Raw genomic sequence first — 22,632 nt, forward strand, 5'->3', positions numbered from 1 at the left:
TATCAGCATTTCTCATGATTCCTGACTGAGTAACAAGCTGTTTTATATTTTCAGAATGCTGCAGTTGATCGTCTCGTCTTGTATGGAAATCACTACAAAAGATTACGGGATTGCGTGGTCAAGGTCACCCTGGGAGAACCCCTGCAGGACTTTGCCGCAGCATGTGAGGTATGTTTGAAAATAGTCATTTCAAATCGACATCAATCCAACTTTCATTGCATCCATTCTCCTAAACAAGTGAGTGGAGGGGAATTGTACAGTAATCCTTCAGTTGCTGATTTCTTGTGGTGCATTGTAATTATCATATGAAAGGCCGCTGTGGTGTTGTGGCTGGGACTCTCAACTAGCGGACTGGAGGTTCCGGGTTCGATCCCACTGTCGGCCTGAGACTATAGGCAGGTCTTTTTGTCTTGCTTGCCTCTCTGCACCCAGGTGCATAAATGGACACCAGTCAGAAATACTCAGATTGTAGCACTGGTTTAGCAGCTCATCTGAGGTCTACTGAAAGATTTCAGGACACCGGGGTTAAAGTGTAAATTACGGATGATTATAAACTAGACTATAAACCCAAAACTTAAACTTTTTGGCTCACCGTTGGGGAGTCTATACAGCACCACAGTGTCCGGCATCCGTCGCCATCGTCCGTATCCTGTTTCAAAAACAGTGGCACGTTTCTTAACCGCTAAAGCTATGAACTTGAAACTTTGTACACAGGACCATCCAGGTCAGGTGACCTTTGACAATAAATTTCAATCTGATCTGATTCTTAACTTGGTCACCAGGGGGCAAGTAGTGGAAACCTAAAAAGTGTGATATCTCTTTTATACGTGACTCGTTTTCAATAATGTAATTTATGGTAGGTTCTCCTAGTAAGGATACATCACATTATCATACAGGTTTTTGATTTGACCTTATTTTCAAGGTCACATAGGTCAAATGGTGCAAAGGTCTGTTTGAGTGTGTATTTTTTTTCCAGCAATTTTTTATCATTCTGAATCGTTTTGGACATTTTTCTTTGTATTCTATACTAGTTCTTTATCACTAGTATCAGTTAATAAGGAATAATTCGAGAAATTTGCAAGGAAATAATTTTTATTGCGATGAAACTTGCTTCTGCCAATTCTTCGGAAAAAAAATTGAAGACAAAAACTGGCAAAATTGAAGAGACTCAGAAAAATAAACAATTCATTGATAATTATAACCTATATATCACTGTAAGGTAAAGATCAAGACCTTTCTGATGGTGCCCAGCAATTAGTGATAGGGGTAGTAGTTTTTGGCTCACCGTAGGGGAGTCTTTACAATACCGCAGTGTCCGTCGTCCGTCGTCGTCTGTCGTCGTCGTCGTCGTCCGTCGTCGTCGTCGTATCCTGTTTCAAAAACAGTGGCACGTTTCTTAACCGCTAAGCCTATGAACTTGTAACTTTGTACACAGGACTCCCTTGGTCAGATGACCTGTGACACTAAATTTCGGTCCGATCTGATTCTTAATTTGGCCACCAGGGGGCCGAATGTAGATATCTAAAAAGTGTGATATCTCGCTTATTAATGACTTGTTTGGAATGAAATTTTTGTGGTAGGTACTCATAGCAAGGATACATCATATATCATACAGGTTTTTAATTTGACCTACTTTTCAAGGTCACAGAGGTCAAATGGCGTAAATTGGCTGTTTCAGTGTAACTATGGCATGTTTTTCAACCTCCACAGCTATGAACTTGAAACTTAGTACATATAACCCCCTATACCAGATAACCTCTGGTGCTGAATTTCGGTCTGATCTGATTCTCAACTTGGCCACCAGGGGGCCGAATGTGGATACCTAAAAAGTGTGATAATTCGCTTATCAATAACTTGTTTTCAATAAAACTTTCGTGGTGGGTACTCATAGCAAGGATACATCATATATCGTACGGGTTTTTAATTTGACCTACTTTTCAAGGTTGCAGAGGTCAAATGGCATAAATTGGCTGTTTCAGTGTAACTATGGCACGTTTCTCAACCGCCACAGCTATGAACTTGAAACTTGGTACATATAACCCCCTATATCAGATAACCTCTTGTGCTGAATATCGGTCCGATCTGATTCTCAATTTGGCCACCAGGGGGTCGAATGTGGATATCTAAAAAGTGTGATATCTCGCTTATTGATGACTTGTTTTCGATAAAACTTTTGTGGTAGGTACTCATAGCAAGGATACATCATATATCATATGGGTTTTTAATTTGACCTACTTGTCGAGGTCACAGAGGTCACAACGCAGACACAGATATGGCCGAAATTGCATGTTTTGTGTTTTTCGTGTTGTGGCAATCCAAAGGTCGTGAGTTCAAACCCCGGTCAGGGACGGCCAAAAATATTTTTTTATTTTATTATTTTTTATCTTTTCCCTTTTGTCTTTTCTGACTTGTATCTTACATTTTCTTGATTTTTGGCTCACCGTAGGGGAGTCTTATGTAATACCGCAGTGTCCGTCGTCCGTCGTCGTCGTCCGTCGTCGTATCCTATTTAAAAAACAGTGGCACGTTTCTTAACCGCTAGGGCTATGAACTTAAAACTTTGTACACAGCACCCCCTAGGTCAGGTGACCTCTGACACTGAATTTCGGTCTGATCTGATTCTCAACTTGGCCACCAGGGGGCCAAATGTCGATATCTAAAAAGTGTGATATCTCGCTTATTAGTGACTTGTTTTCGATGAAACTGGTGTTGTAGGTACTCATAGCAAATATACATCTTCTATCTTACGGGTTTTTAATTTGACCTACTTTTCAAGTTCACAGAGGTCATATGGCGTAAATTGGCCGTTAGAGTGTAAACTATGGCACGTTTCTTAACCACTAAAGCTATGAACTTGAAACTTGGTACATATAACCCCCTATATCACATAGCCTCTGGTGCTGAATTTCAGTTTGATCTGATTCTCAACTTTGCCACCAGGGGGCCAAAAGTGGATATCTAAAAAGTGTGATATCTCGCTTATATAAAGTGACTTGTTTTCGATAAAATTTTTATGGTAGGTACTCTTAGGAAGAATACATCACATGTCTTACGGGTTTTCAATTTGACCTACTTTTCAAGGTCACAGAGGTCATATGGCGTAAATTGGCCGTTGGAGTGTAAACTATGGCACGTTTCTTAACCAGTAAAGCTATGAACTTGAAACTTGGTGCATATAACCCCCTACATCAGATAACCTTTGATGCCGAATTTTGGCCTGATCTGATTCTTTATTCGGCCACCAGGGGGCCATAATGGAAAAAGGAAGAAGTGCAATATCTTGCTTATTTGAGTGAATTGTTTTCGATAAAATTTTTATGGCAGGGACTTCTAGCAAGGATACACCACATGTCCTACGATTTTTGGATTTGACCTCCTTTTCTAGGTCACAGAGGTCAAATGGCGTAAATTGGCCATTAGAGTGTAACTATGGCACGTTTCTTAACTGCTGAAGCTATGAACTTGAAAGTTGGTACATGTAACCCCCTACATCAGATAATCTCTGACACCGAATTTTGGCCTCATCTGATTCTTGATTTGGCCACCAGGGGGTCAAAACTGAAAAAGTAGGACGTGCAATATCTTGCTTATTAATGACTTTTTTTCGATGAATTTTTTATTGCAGGGACTCTTAGCAATCACATGATATTGATCTTGTTGATGTCATAGACAATTATTGGTTGGATCATAAACTTATATATACTGCCCTGTCTTATTACTTGACATCAATACACATCTAAAAATCAATACACATCTAAAAAAAGTCTTCATGCCTGATTGTGTTCACCATATTCACCTCTAAACTAAGCATGATCCTGCCTACTAAAAGATGTATACGGTGAGCACAATGGCCCCTGGCCGTTTCATTGTGCATTCATTTTAAAAATAAATTTCCGAAAAACTGATTTTTCCCGAAAATCGGTTAGGATCTGGAAGTTGTTGCGTCAAAATCGGCTAGGGCTGAAAGAGTAAACCAATAAAGCTATGAACTGTAAATTTAGTAGACATGACTCCCTACATCATATAACCTCTGAATTTCAGTTTGATCTGATTCTTAACTTGGCCACCAGGGGGCCGAAACTAAATAAGGGAAAAAGTGCAATATCTCGCTTAATAGTGACTTATTTTCAATGATATTATTATAGTAGGTACTAAGAGCAAGGATATATCATATATTTTACGGTTTTTGATTTGACTTAATTTTCAAGGTCACAGAGGTCAAACGGTATGAATTTGCTGTTTGAGTGTAACCATGGCATGTTTCTTGACCGCTAAAGCTAAGAACTTGAAGGTCAAATGTCGTAAATTGGTTTTTTGAATCTATTTATTGCACGCTTCTTAACCACTGAAGCTATGAACTTGAAATTTGGTACACATGACTCCCTGCATCATGTAACCTCGGACACCGAATTTCGATCTGATTTGATTTTCGACTTGGCCACCAGGAGGCCAAAACTAAATGAAATGGCCAGGGCCATTGTGCTCACCTGTCGATATGAAAGGGAGAGTTTGAGGAAGAACTTGTCATTGTTAGGGGTTAATCATGCAATAGTTGTGGGATGGTGTGGTTTGTCTTGAAAAAGTGGAGTTAGTCGTATTGTTTTCCGCGTGCACATGTTACTGACGGTGGAATAAGTGAATCGTTATTTGTGGGAGAAGCTGAGAGATGTTTTCTGGCCAATTAAAACGAGTTTACATGTGTCTTAACTATTCGGTGACTATTGAAAATAAACAGCGCATTTACATTTTGTAAAACCTGCTGTCATTGGCCGAAATTTCAAATGAATGGGATGTACCTGTGAAATTGCGTTTGATTACGCTATCTTGAAAGGAGTATTTATCCTCGGCTTGCGATTGGAGAGAATTGTTGAAAAATATGATACAGGAACAATTGCAGCAAGGAATGCACAGTATAGAATATGATGTACTGAGTAACTAGGTAGCAGTTTGTATTAATTTTTGAGACAATATGAGCACTCGTGACACGTTTACAAAAGTTAAAGCAACTATTTTTAGTGGATGTTTACCCAATGAGTAGCGTCTGGGACATTATAAGCCGTTAACATGAGTTTAAAAGCGCATAGTGTAACGAAAGGTTCCGGCTTGATGCTAATCTCCGATGACGGCAACCGCCATTTTGACGTATTCTCGAAACTTCGGGATCGTCAAATGGAATGGACATAACATAATTTCTGACACACACTGCTACAATTCATCATTTTATTAGCTCAGCTGACAAGCTGAGCTATTCATATGAGTAAATGGTAGAATGAATGTCCGTCTGTCTGTCTGTCTGTCTGTCTGTCTGTCTGTCTGTCTGTCCGTTAAACAGGCACGTTTCAAAACTATGGCGGAGGGGCGATAGATTTTCCCTCTGAGGCGTTAAGACCCTTCAGGACTCCTGAATAGACCAAATGTGGGTCCGGCAGGATAAGCGGTTTGGCCACTAGGTGGCACCGAGCGAAATTTTCCAAAAACCTTTCCAGCAGCTGATTTCTCCTAATTCTTTAAGTTGGGGATCATGAATCAAATCTAATCTTATAGAGCAAAGCTTTCTCTTTCATTACCAATAGGCGTAGTTCATGAATTTCCCACCAGGTGGTGTTACTGGCGCAATTTAGTGAGCACCCCCGAAGAAGAGCATTTTAAATTTCGCGCGAGTTATCCCACGTGCAGCGAACGTCACGTCTTGGAGTCTGTGCAGTTCAGACGTAAGGAGACCATGCTATGGAATAGATCGCGTTCTGTCAATTCGGAGGTAAGTTCTCATTAAATGCACAATTTCATAGGCGATAATATTTGGCTGCTTGTGTTATTGCATGTTGATGACATTAGGGAAGGCTTGGATTGTTTAATTGGATATGATTCATTTGAAATAGTTCGTCGACGATCGTTGAAAAACGATCTGCGAAATGCAGCTTGGTCTGAGAAACGATGGCAAAGTCCGGCTTTAAATCATGGATTACTCAACAAATAACTCTTGTCACATAGCAGAACTAATGTGAATAAACAAGACAATAATAAACATCGTTCTGATATCATCGGGTAAGGTTGCCAATGTACATAAACAGTGTAATTGAGGATCGACTCCGGCGATTTGAAATGTCAACAAACAATAAATGCGATAGCTGATACACACTGACACATGCACACTGTACATAGCACAATGCTTCAAACGGGGCCGATTCATCACTCTTATCACAATTCATTCTCAATGAACTTCCTTGATCATTCGGCCCTAGTGCCTTATCAGTTGTTGTTGGCCTTGTATTTTGATATAAAACTTGGCTAGCTTAGCTATCTATCAAAATTAAAATGTTATCTCCTCATCATGTTTTGCAGGAATGATCTGCACTACTGCAGCTGCATTTGAACATATTTGGTGACCACATCACAGATGACCAAGAGAGAGGATCGAGCTATGACTTTGCACATCCCATCGACTTCGGTGTTCACCAGTGCAATCATCAGAAGAGCCAGTCAATTTTAGTATTCAAGTATTTCATTCTGTAATACTTACCTCAAAATTGACTAAATAAAGAAAACCGCATGTGGCAGTTGGTTAAAAAAATCAAGTCTATCTGTTTAAAGTTTTTACTTGCTATCAACATTTCAATGGTGGCATTCTGCTAAAGTTTGTAAGAGTTTCACTTGACTTAAGCAGGGTGTACACTAGTAAAATATTAGCAACATTTTACCAACATTTTTACAACAATTTTGCAACAAGCCCTTCAAGGCCCTGTGTACACTAGCAACAAAATTGCAACAAATTAGCAACATTTTTACAACATGTTGGTAAATTGTTGCAAACTTTTTAGTGGGAACAAAGGGAAATAGGTATTTTGGAGGGAAAATGGATGATTCCAAGGAGAGAAGATGTGTTTTGAGTGCTTCTGCAGCAATTTTAGCTGTCATTGTTGAGAGACGGAAGAGGCGGCGAAATAACCAAAGAGAATATGGACCAGGCCCTGGATCAAAATGAGGGTGGATCATGGGGCATACCACTGCCTGTTAAAGGAGTTGCGGCTGACTGACAAGCCGTCATACAAAAACTTCCTGCAAATGGATGAAACTTCTAGAAAAGGTTTCATCACCCTACGAAGCAAGACACTCACTTGAGAGTTGCTATACCTGCTTCTTGTTCAAGTCACATGACCTCAGGTAGATCACATGACGCAAATCCTATTTCTGATTGGCTGAAGAGTTTGCAACATTTTTACAACATGCAACAAAGAATTGCATTGCATTTAATTTGCAACAATTTTACAACAATTTTACAACATGTTGTAAATGTAAGACGCGTTTTGCTCTGTACACACTACGCAACATTTTTGCAACATTTGTTGCAACTGGAAATGTTGTAAAAATGTTGCTGATATTTTACTAGTGTACACAGGCCTTTAGGCAATAATAGAGTTGGGTAGAGCATTTTGTTAATGTTACCCTTTTAGTTAGGGAAACTGGTGCCTTCTGCATTAGGTGGACCCTACTTGCTCATTTGTCAGACCGGCCTCACACGTCGGCAGTAGAGTTTAAGGTCCAGTCTGCGAGATTTACCCATTTCTACCCAGCCAATAGCGGGTGATTGGGCTAGTCTCTCCATGTGATTCAATTCGCATGGATTCTTGTGTCCTGTGCTGAAAGGCTCCCTCCACAAGGGCAGACTACATCCGGTGGCACTAAAGTATGGAAGAAAGACAGAAGACGACCAATTTGCGAAAAGGATCATCATCATCATCATCATGGCAACAGCTGAGGATGAATCATGTTGCTGTGTGTAGAATTGATGGTCCAATATAGGTTGGTTATCTGTTTGCGCACACATTGCAAGGGTGGAGCTTGCTTGAAGTAGATTGCGCCAGTCTACTGTAATTCACTGTTACACATCCAGAAGCTAATATCCTTAGGCTTTGAGTCCTTAGTTTAGTAGAGTTTGACGAGTAATGTAATATATACGAACAACGCAGCAACAACTCAGCTGAGCGCCAGGCCCTTGGGCCTCTTGTTGTTCTTTAGCAGTATTATTACGCCACCCGTATTGGCAGGGCAGCTTGAACACAACTGCGCTTTGCATTGACCAATATTCCCCATTCCAAACCGAAGGACAATCCGACAAGTTTGTCATTTTACCTTCCAATCATAGTCTAAATTTTCTGAAACAATCGGCAATGAGAACAAACTAATAATTTTAAAACAATCACAAGAATGTAATCAACACATACCACCTGGTCTGAAGAGCGGATGATCGACTTATACCATTGATTGAAGGTGATTTAATTCCTTGTTCGTCTCGCTTCAAACTTATAAAATGGCTGTCGCCCATGCTTGTAGTATGCAGCTCTAGCGGCGCAGAACAACACTGCGCATCTGGGATACCGACGGATTGCCGACGGAGGCAACGGAAGATATCCCTGGTTCAGTATGTGACTTCTCCATGGACAACTGTAGTATGTCCAGGCTGGGTTGTACAGCACAAGGATACAAAATGCTGTCTGTAATTGAGAGGTATCCTGATTTAACACAGGTCAAAATAAATAGAAACTAGAGGCACCGCGTTTGCTGGCAAACGCTAGTATATCTGCACTTTGGTGAAATCAGGTTGCTGATAGTGTTATGGAATGGAATAGAATAGTAAAGAAGGAAGCTGATGATTGGAGTGGCTTTTATTGTTATTTTGGGTAGTCTATTTCTATAGCGAGAAATGTCTAGGTGAACTCGTTCAGAATGTAGAGAGGTCACAAGATATTTCCAAGTTTTACAACAAAAAGGCCGCCAGTCGGCCATCTTGAATGCAAAATCAACCATTATCGAACTTGACCTTGATATTCATCCCATACACGTGCACACCAAATATGAAATGTCTCGGTGAACTTGTTCAGAATGTAGAGAGGTCACAAGGCATTTCCAAGTTTTACAACAAAAAGGCCGCCAGTCGGCCATCTTGAGTGCAAAATCAGCCATTATCAACTTCGCCTTGATATTCACCCCATACACCTGCACACCAAGTATGAACTGTCTAGGTGAACTCGTTCAGAATATAGAGGTCACAAGGCATTATCAAGTTTTACAACAAAATGGCCACTTGTCGGCCAACTTGAATGCGAAATCAGCCATTATTGAACTTTGCCTTGATATTTACCACATACATGTGCACACCAAATATGAAATGTCTCGATAAACTCGTTCAGAATGTAGAGAGGTCACAAGGCAATTCTAAGTTTTACAACAAAAAGGCCGCATGTCGGCCATCTTGAGTGCGAAATCAGCCATTATCAAACTTGGCCTTGATATTTACCAAATACACATGCACACCAAATATGAAATGTCTAGGTGAACTCGTTCAGAATGTAGAGAGGTCACAAGGCATTTCCAAGTTTTACAACAAAATGGCCACTTGTCGGCCATCTTGAATGCAAAATCAGCCATTATCGAACTTGGCCTTGATATTCACCCGATACACGTGCACACTAAATATGAAATGTCTAGGCGAACTCGTTCAGAATGTAGAGAGGGCACAAGGATATAAAGACCAGTGCGGATATAAAGACCAGTTTGGGACTAACCCCACTGCCTTTTTTTCTAATAAGGTAGAGATTACAGGAGTCAACAAAATTAATTTTATTGAGAGAAATTGACCTGTTCTACAGGTGATTGGAATTTACAATACAAAGGGTCGTTTTTCATGACATTGTGCTCTACTGCGTATCCCTAGTGAGTCGATCGGGAACCAATATATTTTTTACTAGCATTGTGCTCTACTGCGTATCCCTACCGAGTCGATCGAGAACCAATCTATCCGTGGCGCAGACAGGTTCAAATTGGCTATATCTTGAATAGATTCAATTGCGATGAAAATCTAATGCAATAAAGGAGCAATATCGAAGAGACAAATTAATCAAACCAATTGTCCACAGACTCGGACCCTGCAATGGGGTGATGTATGCGTGCATATAAAAGTATATCAATTGGTCCGATAGAGATGATGAGGCAATGTCAATATGCCTCGTTCCTTAGTCAGCAATATGCCCCTTTTTATACGGAGAAAAAGGAGAACCCAGATAGGCCTTCACATGTCGGCTTCCAAATGGCTCGAACCAACTGTACTATCACTACTATAACTTTAAAATGCGTGCTCCTCCTACATGTAGCATTAGCAATGTCTCGGGCAAGGCACTTAGTCGACAGGCAAGCTAGAAGTTCAGCAACGTGAGCAGCGCCTTGATAAGGCCATGTCAGGTTCAGCACGCCTCTTCAGATACATCAAGTATTGAAAGCTGTGGTAAGCACATAAAAAGACCATGGTCACCTTAATTTGAAAATCCCTTCATAATCAAGGGCTAGCTCTGACTAAAACAGCACCCATAAACAATAGACCACCAATTTGATTCCAGCTCCTAACTGCAGGAAAACCCAAGTCAAGCAACCAACAGTACCAAAAATACATTTTTGATTACATTTGAACTGCACACATGCGTTTGTTTACAATTTCATTTCCCGCGAAATCTCGAAAATCAGGTGACCTGCAATCGTGGATTAAAAATAACATTAACCTGGGTTCAGCAGGTCAGCAGGTATACCGGCTGTTCCAATCATCCCCCTACAGCCAGCTGTTCAAAAGGTAATGTTATTCACCCCACAGGGAGTGCAGGTAATTGATTAAGCACCTGCATAACTTAACAGCAATGGCTTGGCTTCTGTGAGTGGTAAGGAGAATTGACAGTGTCCGATTAAAAATCCCTCATTACTGCTCCACTGAAGTAAATTTTTGAACAAAACCAAGACGTTGCATCAGCGTAAGGTGTCATCACCATTCATGCAAAATTTTAAGGCGATCCAACGCCTCTAAGTGTGACTTTATTCGTCCCGCTTCCAGTATTATTTATAGAAGATTTAGACCAGCGATGACGTCATTTCTTGTGATTCCCTACGTTGTCCAATGAGCGCTTTTTAAAGTGTGCCATTTGGCATGCATTAGCATGCAATGTATTTTATCAGCGCTGCCAATTGCCGAACAGAATGCCGGAGCTCCGTCAGTTTTGAATCAATTTTTATGGGAGTAACATTATTGTGTTACTTGGAATGTCTACTTTTTACTCATGTAAGAATCGTAGTACTAAAAACTAATATGCAAACAGAATATTATTTTTTTTTTAGGGTTTTATTTATTTATTTCTGATCGTACAGTGTACAGTTGGTGCAACTATTTACAAAGGTGCTTGAAAAGAAAAAAATATATATATAAAGTTCACTATTCGTGAACACACAGGTATATTAACAAGTCATTTATCTCTATTCTGTTAAGGAAATGGTAATCTTCACTATCTCTTTTTATTAATAAATCACGTATCATTTCCGACATCTGTCCATACTCCTCTGTAGTCCTTTCCTCATTTACAAAATTTACAAAATTGTTCACTTCTAGTACGTTTCTGGCATTTGATTGTCCCGTTATTGTTAAATTTACAGACATTCTTTCTTTTTCATTACCACTCCTTCTACAAGTCTCGAAGAATTTCATAAAACGTTTAAAAACCTGAGCCTTAGGATTTTCGTCCCTCACTATCAATGGCAACAGTGCCCCATGTGTTCTTCTTGGTAATGATAGTAGTTTACGCATACAATTTCTCCATGCCGTGGAAAACCTAGAGAAAGACCGATGCGAGTAATCCCACAGGGAACTACCATAAAGGGACATCACAAAAGTCTTTAACATCTGTATTTCATCTCAAAATCACAGAACCTGAAGATGGAGAGGAGGCAGTTGGTTCTCTTGTACATTTCTTCTATGACACTGTCAATAATCTCATTTTTTACGTTGAAACCCACAGTATGACCCAGATGTTTGGTACTGTCCTTTGCTATGATTCTTCTCCCCTTCCATAAAATGTATACTTCATCGACTGCATTATTATGTCCATAGAAAAGTGAAATACTTTTAGCTTGATTAAAGTTTAGATAGTATTCAGTTGAGAATAAATCACAAATATCTAAAAAATTTTGTAACCCGCATTTCATAGGTGATAGGGTAACAATATCGTCTGCATATCCGAATGCCCCCATAAACACATGGCCAACGTGGCACCCTAATTTTGACATTTCAAGCCTCTCCAGGAGTACATCTATATATATACAAAAAAGAACAGGCGACAGAACGCCGCCCTGCTTAATCCCGTTACTTACATTAAACACCCTACTCTGCATGGTTTTCCACTTGACACAACATTACTGGGCGACATAAATTCTGGCTAAAAACCTTGCAATAAGAGGGCAGCATCCCTTCTTGAGTAGAAGTGTAAAAAGTTTGGTGTATTGGACCTGGTCGAATGCCTTACTGGCATCAAGGAACATGGCATATACATCTGACCCTTTCTTTCTGTAATAATCTATCGTTTGTTGCATTGTAAAAGTACATTGTGTTGTTGAACTCTTACTTTTGAACCCAAATTGTAGATCTGACGTCCTAAAAGTCTCGGGACATTTCTTGATGATTATATGATCAAGTACCTTACCGAGGATACTGCTAAGGGTTATCCCCCGGTAGTTATCAGAATCGCACAGTGATTTTCTGGAATCTTTAGGAATAGGAATAATGATCGACTTTTTGAATGATTCGGGGAAGTATGAATGTGTTAACATTGTGGTAAACAAGGTAGCCAAACGTTCATCTAGAAGAACTGTCCCATGCATGAGGTGGTCAGAAAATAAATGCTTCTCACCCTCATGTTTACCCTTGTTCAGACGCTTAATTGCCTCTCGTACCTCCAAGGGAGTGATCCCGTGACTATTGCACGAACACATATTTTTCATACAACTGGTCTTAATCTCCCCGTGTATTCTTTCCATAAGTTGGTCCATTTCATTCTGGTCATACCCGACTGACGAGTACAGTCGATCATACTTATCCGCGAACTTATTCGCAATTGATTGCTCATCAGTTGCTTCATCAATTTTGTTAGGAGGAGGCTTCTTACCGCCCTTCAGAGTTTTGACCGTTTTCCAGAAATCCGTACCATTTTTATCTAACTGAGCCTCTGCAATACGGGTTTGCTTCTCCATCAAATTATGCTTTTTCAACCTTTTTACGGCTAAGTGGTACCTCGCTCTCATAGCTCTTCTGACCTCTGATACCACGCCGTTCCGGGGGGAACCTGCGTCCTTCCATAATGAGTGCCAAAAAAGCGCATGTTCGCGTGCGTTCTTAACGTGATCATTCCAACCTGGTATGCCCCTATTCACCGGTTCATTATATTGGCCTATGCTAGGTAAATATTCTAAACATGCATCAGCGCATGCTCTTTCAATTGAGTCGTGTAAATAGTCAATGTCCTCTTTGTGGTTATTACACATAAACATTTTACATGCATGCAATCCAATTGGGCAATCAATGTCGTGCAACTTGTCATTCAACCGTGCTTTGTACCTTTGAACATCGGTTTCTGTGACTCTGTTCCAGTTGATAGTTGGTACCGCATGCCCATTAGGATTATCATTATCCTCAGACTGAACGATCAGATCGGTTGTCAGAACAATGGGCGAGTGATCTGAAAAATTATCCACCTCATGCAGTACATCACATGTCACAATATTTGGCACCATGTTTTCAGAGACATAAAGGTGGTCAATTTTTGAACGTGCAAAATTAGCCTTGCTTTCAAATGTATAGTCCACTTCGCCGCTTACCAATCGGACTGATTCATTAGCAATGAAATCTGCTAGAATCTTGAGTGTTCCTCACCCAGTTACGCACGCTGTCCACATTAAAATCACATCCAAGGAGTCTCATGCGGTCTCCCGACTAGTAATTCTGTTTCATTCATCCCCGATACTCCATGACAGCAGCAATCATCTATTTCCCTTTCGAGTCGGTGCATCCCATCGCATAATTGCCAATGCTCTTGCACCATCACAAAATCTGAGATACACATTAATTTCCCGATATATTGGATTCTGTCCGCCCCGAGTCCATTTGAATTAAAACTCGTTATAGTCAAGTTCATGATCAGTAAAGCTAGAAAGAAACAGTCCATCTTCATTATTGTGATCAGACCCCTCATTGTGATATTTCAGATTTTCTACCCTCCTTCGGAGAGGGCACGTACTTTCTGACCCCAACACCTCGCGGCCACAGAGAGTCCTTAAACAGGTCCGCGAACTGATCTTTCGGAACTTTCATTTTAAATGATTTGAACTTAACCTCTTCATGAGATAGTCACTCCACGCCCATCACAGAGAACCCATGATCTGCCACGAATGTCTTTAAATCTCCGCAGGTAGTACCTTTATCAAGTCTAAACACGAAAAGGTCCCTGCCAGGTTCAGGAGCTCCCTTTATCAGACATTTATCGGAATCGGACTGTCCGTACACGACGTGTCGTTTACGCCGTATCTTAGTCTTATTTTTCACCAGGGTGAATCCTTCAGAATCCTTACTGTGGTTGGTATCCAGTGACGTGTTACTACCTCTCAGACGTAATACTGCAGGTGGCGCCAGCAGATTGGAAGGGTTGGCACCACGGGCGGTGCCGCGGCCTTGACTACCCCTACTACCTCTACCGTTAGAACCACGCCCCAAAGACGGGGATGTAGAGCGGGTGTTCGGGTGTTTGTATTTTAACAGCGCGTGGGATGCTCCTAAGCGACATCGAAGAGATCACGAAATCTGGCGTTTTTCCTAACCTATCATGCTTTTGTATAGCCGATATAATGTCACCAATATTTGCCTCATCATCAGAGTGTACATTGGTGCTCTTTCTTTTGACATTTTTGCCAATGACTGAGTTACCCCCACTCTCCATAGAGTGTTCTTTGCCGCCAGTACCGCATCAGGCGTGAAATAACCTAGCACCGCCCGTTTGGCATTATCAGCGGTGCCCGACTGAAGTGTGAAGGCCGTGTATGCTAACAGCGGCTCATTTATGGTAATCGGCTCTTCCTCCATCGGCTCTCCAGAGTTTCCGCTATCGATACCAGTGCTGTCCTGACCAGCAAGATCTGACCTGGAATTTTTGAATTCAGGACTGATCCCTAAATCTGGCGAGATCGCATCCCGGGTACGTTTATTCTTTTCGGTATTGTCCTTCGGCGTCCGAAGCGAATCCAATTCGGATTGTGACATGATCGGATTGAGTCACTGATCAAGCGTGACCGCAGTGAACGGCAAGGGTTCGTGTATGTATGTACATATGTTTCAGTCCTACATACATGCACTGCCTATGACTTCATTCACAGCAGTCTAACAGTTTGATTCTCACATGCAAAGAAAAACAGTGATAAGTGCGTATAGGAGGAATGAAACCCTTTTTCCCATTTAACAAATCAATATCGTCTATTGATACACCTATTCCAACGATTGTAGAACTATATCGTCTATATATACCTCAGTTTTTGCCCTTTTTTGTCGGAGCTCAGAAATCGAAGACACCGCCATTACAGGTTGATGACGTACATGCTGATTCACTGCACATACTGTGGGAATTCTCCACTTCAAAATACATCGCGAACAGAGTGTGCACTTCCGATATCGTTTTCACAGAATTGTGGCCAAATTTTCAAGAACTAATTTCTGAAAGTATTCCCTTAAGACCTTATGACTACCCACTGAAAGGAACTAGTGATAATATCGCCTACTTGACTCCTTTTTAGCAGAAAATTGGTTACTTGTTACAAAATCAATCTTCCATCTTTAGACTGGTCACAGTGGGGAGCCTATGCTGAAATATAGCCTGGTTCCTGCCCAGAATACAACTGCGCACTATACGTCATAACCCCGGCTTTTGAATGGTCAACAAATCCGTCAAATGTGCCTGTAGCGCCAACTGGCGGTGAAAACTTAACTAATTCCATAACAAGTCGAAATGAAAAATTATTAAAAAATATTCGGCCAGATTTGAAAACAATATTTCCTCTGTGGACCGAGGTATAAAGGAAAGAAGTTTAAACTTCCTGATGACCTCATTCGCCGAATGTAGGTCGGATCGCGGTGATTTTTGGTTTCTGAGTTCCCCTTGGGCTACTCCTAATTTAGCAGCGTCAACAAAGTGCCTAGGTCTTACGGTTACAAAATGCCCAAAAGTGACATGGATGGAAGGAAGGACGGACACCATTCCCTTAGAAATATTGCCAGCTTCGCTGACTTTGTCAGCTGAGCTAGAAAGTGCAATATCTCGTTTATAAGTGACTTGTTTTCGATGAATTTTTTATGGTAGGTACTCCAAACAATGATATATCACATGTCATACTGACTTTGGTTTGACCTATATACTATACATGTTTCTTAACCAGGATGAATTCCTCTCCACTAAATATCTATACGGTGAGCACAATGGCCCTTGCCACATTTTAAATTGAACCGTGGTCTGAGTTGAGATATGGGTCCTCGCTATACTGCTAAGACCGCTGGAATGACAAAATTCACTGAATGTAAAAGTTGTCGTTGTATTGGAGTGACATGAAGTATAGAAGTGCGATAATGTCACAGTGTAGCCCCCAATGTAGCCCTTCAGTTGGCGATGCAGGAATATTGTTGGGAAACTAGGAGCAGCTCCAGTGGGGACAACTTTTCTCCGAGGATCTTTAAAACAGGTATTTTTCATGCAGATTTTCGGATTGATGGAGGCGAGAGAGAGGTGTTTTGTCTCCCTCCCTGACCAAAAGGTCAGCTTAATTGAGTGCATGTATGTCATAAGAAACTTGATTACACTCACAATGCCATATTATAGAATGATGAGAGATTCTTCATCAACTAGATTTGTTTCTCCTTTTTTTTAATCACAATATTTACCTCCATCATTTTGTTTTCAAGGGCCTGAAGGGCAAAAACCAGGTGAAGGAAGTTGCCTGCCTCTTGGCGCTGCATCGTGAGGTGTTCACCCAGAATATGTTTGAAGAGAATGTCAACCATAGGATCTGCGATGAGGTAGGCCTTGGTTTTTACTGCTCTTCTGGATCAGGTGCATGAAGTCAATATTGTTGTTCAATAGTGGTGTGGTTATACTGCTATTGCATAATATTTACTGCAGTTCCGGCTCAGTGTATGAGGAATGAAGACTTTTTGCCGTTTTAATTCATTGAAGAAGCATGTACAATTTTACTGATTCTAAAGCTGGTACACTCAAAATTGGGCTATAAGCATGATTTTTGGTAGAGAAAATTTGTATGGAATTATCAAAGTCTCAACAAACATTGTATCTAACTGATGTTGACTTAAATTGTGACTGAACGAACCCACTAGAGGGTCAGTTACTTGGTAACTCTTGCCTCGGAGGTGTTCAGTTTAACCCTTAAATGCCCAGAATAATTTTTGAAAAATAAAATTTAAAACAAAATAATATGTTGTATTTGAGTAAATCAATATAACTGAACCTTTCCAGAAAGCTTATTAAGTTAGTCAATCTTCTTTCTGAATATGCAAAATAATATGTCAAAAGTTAAATTATGATTTCGCTAGTTGGCTTAATTAGGGGGTAAACTATTCACCTACAGTTGTACCTAAGTAGTGCTTCCATGCATAAGGTTTTGTACAGAACACATCGCTGGAGGACAAAATCATCACTAAAAGCTTTCTCTACCGCCTTAAACCCCCAAAATTGGGGTGTCTTGGAAGCTATGGCATCTTTACCTTACTTTTAGTGCTGGTAAAAAAAACAGGAAAAAACATCCAAAATCGAGAAAAGAAAAGAAATTTTTGTGAATAGAGAATTGACTGTAGTAATGCTTGCTAGAATGATCTGAGAACTTAGCGACGTCATTTATAGCTGGGTAAAAAGCACTCCACCGCGACACCAATACAATACCCACCAACTTCTCACTCGTCCTGCTCCTTGATGCAGTCCTCACTATGAACAATTTTGAGTTCAATGGGGAAAACTACCTCCAGACCGGAGGTGTTGCCATGGGTACCAAAGTCGCCCCCTCCCTAGCCAACATCTTCATGGCACATTTTGAGGAGACGCACGTCTACACATACCACCTACAACCCCTCACCTGGGTTAGGTTCATCGATGATGTGTTCCAAATATGGACATACGGCCGCACGGAATTGGATCTCTTCATCCAACATATCAATGATTGCCACCCGACGATCAAATTCACGGTGGAAATCTCCAGCCAGTCTGTGAATTTTCTAGACACAGTAGTCAGCATCAATGAAGACCGTAATATCATTACGTCCCTATACTGCAAACCTACTGAAGCGCACAACTACCTGCTGTTCTCCTCAGCACACCCGAGACATTGGGTGATATGAATAAAGACTAGCAAATGCTTTTACTCCGGTTTTGTACAGGAAGGCCTAGTGTAAATGTACATGGAGATTTAGATAAAAGCATTCGCTAGTCTTTATTCATATCACCCATTGCCTCAAAAGCACACCCTACAGTCAATTTCTCAGGATCCGCCGGATCTGTAGCCTGGACACAGATTTTGAGGAAAATGCCATCATGATCGGCGGCTTCATGCGACGTGGCTACCCTTCATCACTTGTAGAGACAGCACTCATCCGGGCCTACCGCACCTCTAGATCTGATCTCCTCAGAGACGAGGCCCCACTGGACACAGACGATCAACCAGGGACGACTGAGGACAATTTCTTCCTTATATCGACCTTTATCCCGGGCTTCCAAGCATTACAGCGCATTGTTAGCCACAACTGGCCCGTGCTCCTGAAATCCATTGCAACGCGTCAGCTACATGACTCTCGCATCACATTTGGCCACAGAAAACTTCCCAATCTCCGGGATCTTCTGGTCAGAGCCAAATTCACCGACACCGCAACACAATCAGGGGGACCTACAATCCCCACTGCCGGCACAACCCGTTTGCCTCAGGGTTCCCGCAACGCGTGCCCAAGAGCCAACACCTCTTGTCGTTACTGCACTTAACTCAACCTGATGGGAAGGATCGGCAGCACAACTACCACGCGCTCATACACGGCCATGAAGCACATCACATGCAAAAGCAGTAACCTCATTTACTGCATCACATGCAAAAGATGCAACCAAGCTCCGCCTCATGGACAGATTTGTAAAACACTTTTACAATATCTCCAAGGGCAACAAAGATGACACCATCGGCCGGCACTTCACCAGCCATAACCACACAGGCATTGATGATGTGTCCATATCAATCCTGTCCTTCATCAACGCCCACCCAGAATCGCCCCAAAGTGCTGTACTCAGGGACACCATCGAAATCAGATGGATCCATAGATTGTGCACTGTAGCTCCGCTGGGACTCAATGTCCTAGACTAGTATGTACTGTACACATACATTGCCACGTCTTTTAACAACTTTTCCCTATGTGTACTCTACAGGGTTCCCCCAGTCTTACTCCAAAGACAGGGGCAGCATTACTTAAACCGTATCCTGACACACTCCTTGTCACATCCTATCCACTCAGGACAGGCTATCCGTCAAGCTATTGACCCCTGGAACTAATATCGGGACCATTCTGGTCCCAGACTGTCCGACGTGTAAAATACTTACAGGTCAACTGGATATGCGGCCTTTTACTCCCCACAGCTGCACATCTAGGATAGGAACATTTTCTATCAACAGTCCACGGCCCGCCTCTGCAGGGCCAACCCATCTTGATCAATATCGCCTTTATAAGTGTCTGATGAGCAACTCCTGCGAAACCGTTCACACCACCCCGGCCCTGGCATAACCCACATGGCGTTCCTCCCCGCCATTCTGCGCAACTTTGCCGCCATGCTCCCTAGGAGCCTGACGCCATGTCCGTCTCAAAGCCATGACGTGATAAAGGGGCCCAGCATCACGTCAACCACTGCGTCTTGACGTCAGTTCCAACACCTCACACGGTTTAAGAGATCAAGCGAAGACTTTTGAGCCTTCACAACGGTCACACAAGCCAATTAAGCTGGTTGCATCTCATCGCATTGCCACGTCAAAAATATCATTTATAGCTGGGTGTATAAAAATCAGGAAATTTGAAAACCTCGTGTACATGTGCGGTTGGGCATTTTTAAGGGTTAGAAACCAGAAAAACAACTAACTAGGTGACAATACCACAGTGAAACTAATCACTTCTTGTGAAATACAGTGCGACATTATTGGCTGGCTTTATTAGCTCAATTCAGTTACTTCGTCTTACCAAATGAATAGCACATGGTTGAACATTGTAAGAATCAATATAAGCTGGCTCAATTCTTCCCCTTTGGGCGCATGGCAGAAATCTGGAGAGGTGCCAAGAGCTCCCTCCTGATGGGTTTGAAGCTAGCTACTTGTGATTATGCCATTTAGGGGAATCCCCAGGAATCATCAATTCACCCAGAGGAAGCATTTAGCCTAGCCCACATAAAATTATTTATGCACGTGGTCATATGGCATTTACATCATCAGCAAGTAGCATTGTTGTTGCCAAATTGTTTCACGGGCCATGAATAGGTAGTACATGCCTTGTAGAGTCATATATAGGAATTTATCAAAAGTCTGCTTCCTCAGTCTATCTCGGTGACGGTGATTTATTCATGTTTTGTCTCTCTCTTTTCAAGATAATTGACAACCTACTCAACGTTTGTATCAGACAAAAGTTTATGAAGAACCAGGTAATTGACTCTCCAAAACTAAATCTTAGGTGTTCCACTGATTGTTTGTTTCTTGGCGTATACATGAGTTTCACAATGCAATCTAAGGCTACTAGGCTACAAGGCTACTCTGGGCATGCGCACTTGCTGGTTGGAAAAATGAGTTTTTTCAATGCATTTCAAGGTATTTTAGGCCCGTCAGTTTCACGCGTTGGATCTTGCACATTGATAGAGCTTTACTCCATAAAATGTTCAGGCAGTTCCATCAAACCAATCTTGCGTCGAGTTTTGATCCCAAAGCTACTGGAAATGGCTTGCAAAACATGTTTGGCCCACCAGAGGATGGTGCATGGTTGACATTTTGACATCATAATGCGTGGCCCTATGTTGCAATATAATGTCGAAGCTTCATCCCTGGGACACACAGGTGATGTTAAGGTTAGTGTGATCTGATGAAGTTATCTAATGAGAACACCTTGCCACATTCCGACAACATGGTTAAGGTGGCCATCTATTCAGTATCGGAGGGCAAATAATCATTGATTCTTATAAGATATGTATTTTTACCACAATGGCAAGACGGATGGTTCGTTAGCGGAAGAAAATGAGCAGTCATGCAATAAGTACTTATGTTTCTGATTGCAGCAAGCCGCGCGTGATATACTGGAGGGAGCCAAGTCTGAGAGATTAGGTCCACACCCTGTTCATGCTGACAACACAACCAAAGCTATCAAGGACCTGCTTGTCCTATTCAACCTTGTGATGCAGTCATCCAACAAGTCACCGGCTCTGCTGAAGCCGTTAAAGACTATGATGAGTGAGCCTCGCAAGATGGTGGTAAGTACACATCACTGGTATTTATTGCCGTCCCTCTTTTAGCGAAGTATATCAGAGCTGCACTGCTCTTCATTTCTGTAACCACAGTGAGAATTTAAAACGACCCAGAAACTTCCGAGTGCATGAATCAGGTCACATGTGGCAACTATGACCCAATTTATGTTTGACTGGCCATTCCCGCCCAAAAATCTACAGTGGTCCATGGAGGCCACCAATTACATGGTATGACGTCATAAGATTGTATATTATGTCATAACGACATCTGTTGCGACAAAGTGCATCATTTTTGCAGGGGCCCGACTGTCGGCGACCCCTTGATGTCTTTCTTGGATTACACGGTATGACGTTATTTTCGCCAATATGGCCGATGTCTGTTTTTGGCACCAATGAATGGTCGATTTAAATGCCCAATGTATCTAATGAGGCAATCTTTTTGCACAAAAAAAGAAGGTTAATTTTAATTTATATCGCTGGTGTCTAACAGGTATTGCTTTCTACTGATGCTTATTGTCTGCCCGTTGAAGAACTCGTTTCCGGAGTATATCTCCATAACCATGAATGCCTGGCATTTCATCTTTGGGTGGTTTGAAGGTCTTATGGTGCCATTGTGCCTTTTGGTGGTTTGGACAATTTCCGAACTACACTTGGCTATATCTCATGAATTCTGCTAGCTTAAATCATACAATTTTTACTGTGGACCCTTTTCATGAGACTACATCGCATAATACCTGTGTTTTTGATTTGACCTACTTTTCAAGGTCACAGGGGTCAAATAGCATAAATTGACTGTAATTGGTGTCCGGAGCATTTCTCAATAACTACTGAGGCTGGGCTTTTCATCTTTCGGTGGTTTGATGGTCTTATGGTGCCATTGTGCCTTGTGGCAGTTTTGATGATTTTCCAACTATGCTCTGCCTCAGGGGGCGCTCCATGTGAAAAAAACCCAACTTTTTGCTATATCTTGTGTGTGCTGCCAGTAAAAATCATGAAATTCTTACTGTGGATACTGATCAAGAGACTTTATCACATGATACCTGAGTTTGTGATTTTGACCTAAATTTCGTACCTTTCAAGGTCAACATGGGTAAAATAGAGTAAATTGACCATTATTGGTTTCTGGAGCATGTCTCTAACTATTGATGCTCGAATTTTCATCATTGAATTATAAATGATGGAAGTGCTATTTACCCGTTGTTTGGTTTGGTTCAGTAATTTTCGACGATTGCCGAAGCCATTGACCAATGAGAGGGTT

At 41.5% G+C, this 22,632-nt stretch overlaps 1 protein-coding gene across 1 annotated transcript in view; it reads left to right on the top strand.

The window, feature by feature from the left end:
- Nucleotides 1-22,632, top strand: part of LOC135492161 (E3 ubiquitin-protein ligase rnf213-alpha-like) — a 113,796-nt gene that overhangs the window by 68,084 nt on the left and 23,080 nt on the right. The window contains exons 57-60 of the mRNA XM_064778394.1: nt 55-168; nt 16,802-16,915; nt 20,511-20,564; nt 21,189-21,380. Of these exons, the coding sequence (XP_064634464.1) occupies nt 55-168; nt 16,802-16,915; nt 20,511-20,564; nt 21,189-21,380 (474 nt within the window). The remainder of the gene's footprint in view (nt 1-54; nt 169-16,801; nt 16,916-20,510; nt 20,565-21,188; nt 21,381-22,632) is intronic.

This window comes from Lineus longissimus, chromosome 8, assembly GCF_910592395.1.
Source record: "Lineus longissimus chromosome 8, tnLinLong1.2, whole genome shotgun sequence".
Classification (NCBI taxonomy): domain Eukaryota; kingdom Metazoa; phylum Nemertea; class Pilidiophora; order Heteronemertea; family Lineidae; genus Lineus; species Lineus longissimus.